The sequence below is a fragment of the Nylanderia fulva genome, unplaced genomic scaffold, assembly GCF_048542155.1.
Source record: "Nylanderia fulva isolate GAGA-0341 unplaced genomic scaffold, ASM4854215v1 Scaffold20, whole genome shotgun sequence".
Classification (NCBI taxonomy): Eukaryota; Metazoa; Arthropoda; class Insecta; order Hymenoptera; family Formicidae; genus Nylanderia; species Nylanderia fulva.
This window is the reverse complement of record NW_028190264.1, coordinates 3,231,006-3,242,588: the sequence shown is the minus strand read 5'-3', so window position 1 is coordinate 3,242,588 and position 11,583 is coordinate 3,231,006. Positions and strand designations below refer to the sequence as shown.

The following is an 11,583-nucleotide window of genomic DNA, read 5'->3' as shown; positions in this document are numbered from 1 at the left end:
TCACGGGAAGAAAAAGCAGACAAAGGAGTGATTATCTTATTATCCAGGCTTGCGAGTGATAATGCGAGTGTGCCACGCCATCGAGAAGGGTCGGGCAAGGGCGAAGAAATAAAAATGCAACGAAGTCGAGCCGGTTGGCCGGCCATTATTATTGTTAGCCCGTAATACGGGCGCGGCGCGATTCGACAAGGCGAACCGCCTGTATATCCCGAACAGGAACTCGGCAACCTTAGGTGGGCACAGAAAGAAATGCACATACCGTAAGATTTCAACGTCATCCCGATGTGTGTTGTCGCCCGAGAAAACTCGCATTATAATACCTCGCCAATTCAATTGATAGCGTAGTTTCATCGCCTTGCACTATTACTATCGATCTCTCGATGTCTTCTGCATATCCACATTGAACAAAAAATTTATTAAATTTTAATAAATATTTATTTCAATACTAGTTATTCGAAACAAATATTTATTCAAATTCAATAATTTTTTCAGTACGATAAATCTTTAAGCATGTAAAGATTCATATCTATTTAATATCTATTTAAATACAACTGGTTATATAATTAATATATAAAATCCGACATAATTTTGGTCGTGTTTTATTTATAAAGGTAATTGAGTATACATTTCGTTTTATATAATTATGGCAGTAATATACAGACTCTGATTAGCTGCGCGTGACATCAACAGTATAAAAAAGTAATCTAAAACAGCTGCTATAGAGGCAGTGTGGCATCGAAAAAACATAAACTCCTCATAACAGAAGAACGAAAATCAAATAAATGCCATCTTATCTCTCTAAGTCACTAACTTACTTCAATGTCTTATTTATGCCGATGTGCCTCCCTATAACACGTGAATTCAAAATGATGGCCGATGGTATGGATAAGTCCCAGAGAAAAGGCACTATACGTCTATTCCTTAAAATCCTCAACGAACATTTACGTATCGCCGTGGAAATTATTGCATTTATTCTCTTGCACGCCTCATTTTATGTTTTTTTTTCTCCGTATAAAATTTCTCCAAAACAAAATCAAAGTTATATAGTGCGAACTAGCTTATATTATTGTGCTTATGTCGCACATGATTAAGCGTGTAATATCGGCGTATATTTCTTGTATACATATTCTAGCTCGAGCTGTTCCTAGTGTTTCCTATCGAACGTTATTAATGTGATAGATGTAATGACCGATTAGAGTAGTTAATTATTATTTATCTCCGAAGAATCGCGAACATCAACTCCAAAGGCATTAATTTGAATTTGATTGCACTTTCGTTCGCGCAATAAGACAAAACGGCACATGCACGCGACACAGACAAACATCATAAAGTAAAAAATCCATCCCGCGACATCATCGCGAGACTACGCTGTGTTCATCAATCTCACGTTAAAAATCATCATACATCTTCGTTAAAAAATATTCAGCTCAAATATAAAATTCAGATAAAAATTCGAAACGTTCCCATATGTACCTGTCATACGCATGGTAATCTAAGACAGTCGCTATTGTCGCTATTGATTACTCCTACTGACATAGTATTGTATAAATATTACACAAAATATATGCTCAGCGTTAGGCTCCGACTTTTGATTTTTTACATCACGCAGAGGCACGGTCGTCCTAAAAGCGATCATCGAATGGAAAACAACCCGGAAGCAGATTTGTACGTGTATGGGAAAGGAGGCACGGCAGTCTCGCGTTCTTAGCGCATTTTACTGACTTATCTTAGGGTACTATTCTAGGGAGAGATGAAAGAGAGAGGAAATTTAAGCGCTGTAACAAGCGGATTCCATCGGTTTTCTTTTTTTTTTTTTTTTGGAAGATAGAGTTTGTTCACAATGCAAATTCACGATAAGATGTTCGAGAACATCTGACCATGCGTATATTCGATCTTCAGCTGGAAAGTCGATTATTGTCCCTAATTTTCCCTTACAAATAACAAACCTATTTGTATACATAGTTGTATACATGTTTTTTTAAAATAAAATCAATAAAACAATGAGACTGTTTCCTGATTCCCATAATTAAAATTCATTGTCCGAAATTTAGATAAAATATAATTTAAAAGTAATTACTTAATAATACTAAATTACTATTAATTTAAAAGTTCTTTTTAATTTATTACAATTTAAAAAATTAAAAATTTTAAAATTAGAATTTAAATTAAAAAAAAAAAATTTTAATTATAATTAAATAGAATTTTGAAAAACTATCTTTCTTCATTCTTTATCGCGGGATGCACCATCATATTTGATTCATGATTAACTACCAGAGAAATAATTTTGCATCCATTGTCATGGTATATATTATAAATAATAACTAAATATAAATCTTTTCAATACCCCTGATTAAGTACATGCTAATACTTTATAAGTCCCAAGGATGATAGTAACAAAATAGAAAATAAGTATATCATAATAGAAAAAAAAACAGCAATAAAAATTCTACTGGCACTAAAAAGATCAAATAATAATACTAAGATTTTTAGCATATGTCTCACGTTTCTTTCTTTCTTTCTTTTGATATTATTGCAGCTTATATAAAAACTAGTCTATTTCTTATAAAAAATTTAAAGTCAATTAAAAAATTTGATTTTAAAATATTGAAAAATTTTCTTGCGCATTTAAAATTAAAGCATTCGCTTTTCAATTTTTGTTTTAAGCTTTGTCTTTAAGCATATAATCCATAGTCAACACTTATGCTATACACAACGGCGATCTATGTTTGGTATACAAAAATTGACAATGTATTACAGAGATACACTGTCTTTGGAAGATCATAAATTTCCACCAAAAATATCGTATAATTTACTAGACAATGATGGTCTAGCATCAATAAACAAATAATCAATGAATGGCTAAATGATAAATTATATAAAAACGATTGCATACAAGATGATTTGCCTATATCTTTTGAAGTGCATTTAAATTAATGCTAAATTTTAAATGTTTCTAAATAGTTGAAATATGTGGAAACATCAAGTACGGAATGCACTTTTAATAAAATTGTTTCGATATTTAAAAATTATTTATACCTTTTAAAATATAGGACCATATGGTATTTTTTCTTTTATATGCAAAAATTGATTTTTTTTAATATATGTATATAAAATTTTACTCTAATATTAAATATAAATTATTTTGTAAAATATTATTTTTAGATTATATTTTAATTTAATATTCTTATGCATAAAATAAAATTCATCTAGAATATTTGACACCTAATAAAACAAAATACGCTATTAAGATGTTCTCGAAATCATGCAGTTTTTTATGTTTATTATATAAAAAACATTTAATAAAAAAAATAATATTTAAGACTATTACTTTAAGTAAATCATCTTGTATAAAAATTCAATATAAAACATGATTAATTTTCCGAAATAATATAATCTGTCACCACGGACAGTTCTCATTATTCTTAATTTCAAAATCTTTATCAAAGAACACGCGTTAGCATCGAAATAATAAATTCTCTAAATTATAACGTTGTAATGTAAAACGTATATACACATATATATAAAAAAATATAATAGCATTGAGAACAAACCTGTACATCAGGAAGTACATTCTGCTATGGATTGCTATTTTGTAACTTTTTAAATATAACATTTTTATCTAATTTAAAGTATGTTGCAATATGATGTTTCTTATATTACGAATAATCGATCTCTCTGTGCATTTGTTTTATGAGATTATATGCAAATACACCTTTATATACTTATTATGTATATATTAAAAAGTTACAAAATAAATCTGTTGGTACCTGGATGGCGGGAAGCTAGCTATGTAGGAACGTATATTATTAAGTAATAGCTTTTAAATATTGACGCAATAGTGCATTCTCAATATCGCGTCAGTATCTAAACTTCTTTTACTCGATAACGAGATAGATCTTATCTCGTATCAAGATACACAGTAGTATTTCTGAAAATAATTTCTCGATATAAACTGTCCTGATATGTACTTGCTCTAAAATGCATAAACTGCTGTCTCTTTAATATAAAGTATGTTATAAATATCAAGATTATATTAAAAAATAAATTTTTCTGATAATTTGGATTGTCATCCCAAAAGAGAATGATTAAGTTTGATACGTAAAATTCGTCTTCAGTTTTTCAACAACGAAGACGTCTCGTAAATGAGTCATTTGCATGTGATAAAGTTTCTAAGAAAAATATGTTAGAAGAAAAATGACACTGGATTATCAAGGCAATTAAATAAATATTGTAACAACATTGCATATTTAATCTATTACTCTTATTAATATTGAACGTACTACTGTGTACCTATTATCGATAAGTTGGTATATATGTATATCATTACAATCACAATATGCATGACATCCTATGCAAAAGTTTCTGGTCAAAGTGGAGCAGAAAACTTGTACTATGGTAAGACACAAATCGACGGTACGTACTGACAGGGAAAAGAGTAATTCTAGCTGCATAAGCCAGACGGATCGACAAGTCCTCTGGCAATGAGCTCAGCCGTGGCAGCGTCGCCTTGTTTACCACTCGATGGTTGCCCCGCGGACGATTGCGCGTGCAAGTCGCAGTGCGTGCGTATATGGAACAAAAATTCAGCCTTATCTGTGAAATCGGTGCGACACACTAAGCAGAAATTCCTCTCGGACGGGTAAGATTGTGGCGGCGGCGCAGATCCGGGAAAGTATGGGGCGGCATGTTGAGGCGGTGCGGATGTTTCCAAATGAGATCTGCAATTAAAATATTACATTAAGATCTAGATATATCGACATTTTGAAAAAAAAAAAAAAACAAAGAAATATAATTAATACTAACCGAGCATGCTGCGCCCATTCCTCTCTGAGGGCAAACATCCGACCGCATAATTCGCAAGACCAGTTCACCGGCTCCTCCTTCAGTTTATGAATGCTATCCTGGCGTGATGTCTGTTGCTGTTGCTGTTGCGCTTGCTGCTGCTGCTGCTGCTGCTGCTGCTGTTGTTGCTGCTGCTGTTGCTGCTGTTGATCGGATCTCGGTGTCGTAGGCGCCGAGAGAGGTGAAACGCCAGGTCTGTGTCTAAGTTTATTCATATGAATGACCAATTTATCTCGACGTGCGAATGCTTTGCCTGTAACACATAACGTAATTATTTTTTTTTATTTGCTTCACTTTAAGATCAAATATTTTTTAATAGGATTAAAATTCTTTCTATCTAAAACGAGTCGACAAAGATAATTTTTGCACTCACCGCATACTTCGCATGAATATGGCTTCTCCCCAGTATGTATGCGCATGTGTATGACAAGTTTATCTTTACGTGCGAGTCCTTTCCCGCATACGGTGCAAGAAAATGCTTTCGTAGTCGGTTCGCCCGTATTAGTTGCTTTTGAAACAGATCCCGGACGAACGCCTACGCTATTCGTCGTTGTCGTCGTCCGTAAAGGTTGATTTACAGGTGCTCTAAACTGTTGGTCGGTTGCGCCAGGAAATGCTGGCATCATGCTACCGGGACGCATTGCGGCAGGATAATCTGACGACCTGCAACGAATTGCAATATTATGGTCTTTCTCTTCAAAAATTAGTGCAATTATATACGGAGTTAACAAATTGCATATTTTTTAATTTCTCAAAATAAAATTTTAATTTAGCATCTTTGAAGCTAGACGACTAGTGGAAACAGTATATGTATATTTTACTATTGTAACTAAAGATCCAACAACGGATTCGAGTTCGGATGGAACTGTTTTTGGATGATGATGTTTGCAGAAATACTCTAATAGAGAAGCGTCCAAATAAAATATCTTATTTTACATACCATGATCCGAGAGCACGCAGCACCCGCACCCCGTCATCATAGCCGAGCCCGTCATCTGGTAGAGTGAACGTGGGGTTGGATGGTTGCGGAGCCGCGGGTGGTCCAGGTCCGGCTAATCTCGCCTGAGCGGCCTGTTGGGCCATGTGCTGTTGCAATGTCGCGTGTGCTAAAGCGTGCGATTCCACATAAGTCGAACGTTGTTGCTGCTGCTGTCCCCCGTTTGACATCTTGTCTTTATCTGTACCCTAAATTCATTACATTCGTAATGATTCACGGCAATTCTTTGCTAAATAAAAAATACTTACTACGCGAATTTATTTTGCAAAATTCTGGTTTAGAATTATGATCGTCCAATAATACGCAAAATAAATGCAGTTTTATCAAGCTCCTTATTTCATTTAATTTTGTTTAAATTTTATTAATCATGATTAAAATTACTAAATATAATTTTTTTTAAATAAATGGGCTCGTCAGCATTGACGTTAATTTTATCTTAAGATAGAATTGCGATTACAAGTTCGTAAATAATTGTTAGTTGTCAGTGCATATATCCCGATTATGTATTATTCTTTTTATGTCGTTAAATTGTCGTGTAATGACATTTCAAAATAATTTTACAAAGATTCGAAAATCTGCGTACTCTGACTGTAAGACGAAATTTTTAAGAATCAATCAAAATTTTATATAATAATTATTGTGCTCATTTTACAGCAAATATTGTAAGATGTTTATTTAACATCAGTAAATTACTCTTTTCTTTTAAAAATGGCAATTTTAATCGAGCTTGTTTCTTCTCACGTAAAAATTCAGTAAAGCGCATAATTGCGAGTTCTAGCATTTCTTCTTTCAATATATCTCATGTTATTATTGTACTTTGTCAAGATCTCTCGTAGACGAAAGAACAACGAGAAAAAACATTATTAATATGCATTAAAAAAAAGTCTCAAGAAGGATCTAAATCAAATTACTAATTAATCCACTACTAATATAATTTATCTTTTAAAGCTAACTATCTTCCAAGAATTATCAATATCCAAACGTAAAACTCTTAGAGACAGAGAAAAAACTATTTCTGCATCTGAGGACTTCTAAATCTGTGCACCAAAGCAGAAAAAACCCCAGAAAACATTCAATAATGGCCGAAAAGCGAGGTACGTTCCGGAAGAAGAAAGAGACCGGAGAAAGAAGCCATCGGACGAGTCGATCGTTCTCTCACAAAAGAGACGGGGCCAGCCGTCTTTTCGGAGGCGCATATATATATATACCTAATCGGAGTCCTGTCCACGTTCCAAAGAGACCGCTGAGCTCCGAAATCGAGAGGAATACCTTCGATCGGAGAGAGCAAGACAGCCAGACGGCTTTCCAATTCAGATATTTTGTTAATTTTCACAGGAAGCAACTACAACGGAAACTTTGCGTTCATTTTCGGATCAAGGATCCAGAATCAGGAGACGATGCACCCGCACAAGAGACGACGCACTCCGATTGTACAACACTGACACGCGCGTGCTTCCTACGCGCTTTTGGGCGGTTTTTCGCGAGGCGTCGGAGGAATTCCGCGGCTGTTCACGAGAGAGAACCCGCGAAGCTGGCCGCCGCCGCCGTTGATTCCCGGCGCGGGAGGATGCAAGGACAAAGAGACGAAAAAAAGCAGCCGACAGCGCACGGAGGGGATAAGCGCGAGACGGCTCCCTCGCTGTCGGACTCCGAGAGGAGAAGAAAGAAAGACGGAACCAGGTGAAGGGAGAGAGGATTCCAAAGAGGGGAGAGAAAGAGAGAGAGAGAGAGAGAGATAAGCTAGAATGCGTATGTGAAGATGATGACGAGGAGACGTGGAAAGAGGAAACAACGAGAGAGAACGGAGTAAGACAGAGCCGGTGACACACACGAACGGAGCGGATACAAACGATCCCGAGCGGAGGTTCCCCGCGGAATGCACCGTGGCTGACGTGGAACGCGTTTGGGGATGCGACGGAGAGGAGGCGAACGCACAGGCACGCTGACGCGACGAGGAGAGACCACGATCGAAAGAGGGAGGCAGGAACAGAGAAAGAGAGAGACACAAAAAGGGCGGTCAGTCGGGGAAGAATGAAAGGTGTGTGTTTACGTGTATGCATACACCGATGATGCGTGTGGTATCACTTTCGCGGCATGAGGGAGAAGGAAAGAATGAACGGGAGAGAAGTGAGGACGACGAAGATCCAAAAGAAGGACCGCTCTGGAAGATATACCGGATGAATATCCCCCAGGAATGCACAGCGAATGATCGGAGCAAACGAGAGTGGGAAGAGGATGTAAGGGTAGGAGACGACGTAAGAGTGTCGTCTAAGGGTGCCAATAGGGGTGTATATACATGTACATCTTATATGGTTCACTTTCAATCCTTCTCTCGCTCCTTCTTTCTCAGCATATATATGTTACACAAGCCACCGACGAGAGCAAAATACATGGAGGAGCTGTGTGTGTGCAATAGCGGCGGCGACGGCGACCGGTGCGTCGGCCCGCTGACCTTGACACTGACATTGAGAGAGCGAAAGAGAGAAGGCGAAACTCGAGAGGAGACAGAGGGAGATGGGTGAGCAGAATTTGCGCGCGCGCACACGGCAGCGAGACGCCAGGGACGACGAGGACATCGCCGCGATCTCCTCCTCGTCCTTCGACAAGCCGCTGTCGCCGCCGAGAGAGAGAGAGAGAGAGAGAGAGAGAGAAAGAAATGGTCACCCACGTAACGAGGCTGTGCGTCGATCGTCGGGATATCCCGGCTTTCGAAACAGGTTTCTCGGAGGTTGCGCGGGCAACTCACGTTGCACCTGTGCCTAGGATCGGCAGGAATGGAGGAGCGAGGATTCTGGGCGATCCAGGTTCGAAAGAGAAAAAATACGAGACTGATAGAAGAGGTGAAAGGAGAGGGCAGAAGGGGATGCGAAGAGAGAAAGGATAGGAAGAGTAGAATTATAGTATAATAAAGAGCACAGTAGTAGTATAGAATTTGTATCACTCTATGACTAAGCTTTCTCGAAACGTGCGAGTAATCATAACATTTATGCTTGCAAAAAATATTTAAAAAAATTAATAAAGATACTGCAACATGATTGCAGAATTATAATTGAGCAATTGCAAGCCTTTCTTAAGAAACCTCTAAGAAATACGTATAGATAATAGCATCGCATGACATATAGAGCACAATAGAGAAGCAATTACATATTCTTGAAGGATACAGAAAAAAGGTAGGGATGAGATGAGAAACATAATCGAGGGACGTTAGGTGACGTAAACGAGAGAAAGAGCACAGGGCAGGTGGAAAAGGGAAATGGGTTGGCGAGAAGCAGACACGGGAAGGGGGCCAGGGAGGAACAGTCGAGACGGAAGGAAGAACGAAGTATAGGCTACGACTTTCGCTTTCTGTGCGCGCGACGCGAACTCGCGGTCGCGTCGCGCCGATCAATAGATGTGCCGCGACGTCGCCCTCTCTCTCGCTCTCTCTTTCTCTCCCTTTCTCTCTCCTTGCCACCCCGCCGGCATCTCCGTTACATACGCGAGGGTGGAATTATTGAGATCGCGCGCCGCCGGGGTACACCAGACAGGGAAGGGAACGTGAGGTCAGCGGGAACCTCCGGCTACCGATCAGCAACGCCCCTCTGTGCCCGTTTCCTCTTCTCTTCTCTTCTCTTCTCTTCTCTTCTCTTCTCTTCTCTTCTCTTCTCTTCTCTTCTCTTCTCTTCTCTTCTCTTCTCTTCTCTTCTCGTCTCTTCTCTTCTCTTCTCTTCCCTCTCGCAAACTTCTCCCCTTCTCGAACTGGATCCGTACTCTCCCATCCGACCATCCCTGTCCTCGTCTTGGTGTCGGAAGTGAAGTACGGAATGGAATGAAAAGGATAGATGCGCCTAACGATTCTCGTCCCATTGATGATGGCTCTTTCTCTGCGTGGCCGGTTTCTTCGATGTTTAATTAATTCTACTCGCAAGTTAACTGTTCTTAAAAAAGTCGCGGCTAATTATCGCACAAATAAGATAGAATGATACTGAATGTCTCTCTAAATTACCAAGTTACTATGAGGAGAAAGTAAATGAAAGGGGCAGAGAGAGAGAGAGAAAAAACAAGTCTTTTTAATGTACAAAACGTGAAACTGTATCTGTATAAAATCGCTTTAATAAGTTATGAATGTTATGGCGTATTTTTACGAGATCACGAAAGAGCCTTGTGCACTTTATGCACTAATAAAATACTTTAATCAATCCTAATAAATTACTCCAAATAAAAGATCTCGTAAATGTAAATTTCATTCATTCTACGAGAAAGCAGATTCTCTGAAAAATTTTAGTCATTTTTACATTTGGTATGCGCGATTTTTTTACCAGAGAAACATGTGTTTGACGAGAGTAATTTATATAGCGCATTAATTGTTTTTAATAAAACATTTCGCAGATTGAAAAGCGATATTTGCAAAATTCGAACTTAAATGCAGTCTTTTCATTGTAATTTGTGTTCGTATAGCAATAAATAATAAATATATCATTTTATCATATTGTTATAAATTATATCATTCAGTTTCTTATAATTTAAAATTTCTCTTGTATAGAAAAAAATTTCGATTTACCTGATCGTGTGTAGCAATGTTCTTTAAACTATCAGCATAATTCTTCAACACACTCTCTGTGGCAATGCAGTTGAGACGAAATTCATAAAACATATCCAATTTGTAGATACACCTTTGACAGATACTTTTTGGCAATCCATCCTCTTTTGATATCTGCAAAAAATTAATTTAATGTTTTTTCTTCGATTGAAAAAAAAATTGATTAAAATTGTGAGCCTGATTTCAGTTTTCATCCTGTAGCAAATATTTCTACTAAATTATAAATTTTAAAAAAAAATTGTTAAAAAGTCTATATAACAATCAGCTGTTTAGCTAGACTCTGCATTTATTCGAGCTCCAAATTAATATGAAATATGAAATGAAAGAAATACCACTTTAATAATTATAAATACAAACATGTTTTTATAGAAATTTTTAATGTTTTAAAAGTAATAAGTTTTATTATTTTATAGAGAAATAGTCATTAATAAAATCAGAATAAAATAGTATATTAATAATATTAATATTGGAGCAGTGTAGGAATAATTTAAAAATCATAATGCAGATAAGCTTGTACAAATAAACAATGCAATTAAAACTGCTTTTAAACAATTCTAACGTAGCAATCTTCTTTGATTTTTAATTTTTTAATTTCGAAAAAATTCGCACTTTTTTTTACATAGATTTTTTTCAAATCTCATGATGCAATATTTCTACAAATTTCAATTCGAGAGCTATCTGCTTAGGACAATATCTCACAAATTCCTACGTGCATACCGAGGTAGCAATGCAGGAGCGTATCTTGAACATCAGCTGTCGTTGTTCGCCGTCCTTCTCGAGTATCTGGATCTGGTGATTGCTCTTCAACGAGCAGAGCCTGCAGAGCTCGGCGAAATTGAAATCCTCGTTCATTGCCATTGTGTCGTCTCGGGTGGCACACAAACACACGTAACAACGCCTGGCGGCCGACTATTGTCAGATAGGTTATGCCGCTCTTCGGCCACGCGTTCGCGCGGAGAAAGAACTTGCGAGGATAGGCACGAAAATTCCGACTCGAACACGAATCGCAGGCTCGCGGGCGTAAATATTCGCGGGTCGCGAGTAACTAGATACAGAGAATAATATGAAGAATTGATCGAGAAAATTCAGCCTCCCGACCGGAAGAATCAGACGCAACCATTCCCACTCCGCTCTGTCGTGTGAACGTAGCTGTCGACCACCCGAT

General features: G+C 37.4%; 1 protein-coding gene across 1 annotated transcript; it reads right to left on the bottom strand.

Moving 5' to 3' along the window:
* Nucleotides 1–583: 583 nt before the first annotated feature.
* LOC114944128 (uncharacterized) lies at nt 584–11,567 on the bottom strand. Its single transcript, XM_029319906.2, has 6 exons — nt 11,136–11,567; nt 10,380–10,532; nt 5,783–6,027; nt 5,216–5,505; nt 4,804–5,095; nt 584–4,718 (listed from the first exon to the last, which is right to left on the bottom strand). The coding sequence occupies exons 1-6, from the start codon at nt 11,274–11,276 to the stop codon at nt 4,442–4,444; spliced, it is 1,398 nt and encodes a 465-aa protein (XP_029175739.2). The 5' UTR covers nt 11,277–11,567; the 3' UTR covers nt 584–4,441.
* Between the last annotated feature and the right edge of the window lie 16 nt (nt 11,568–11,583).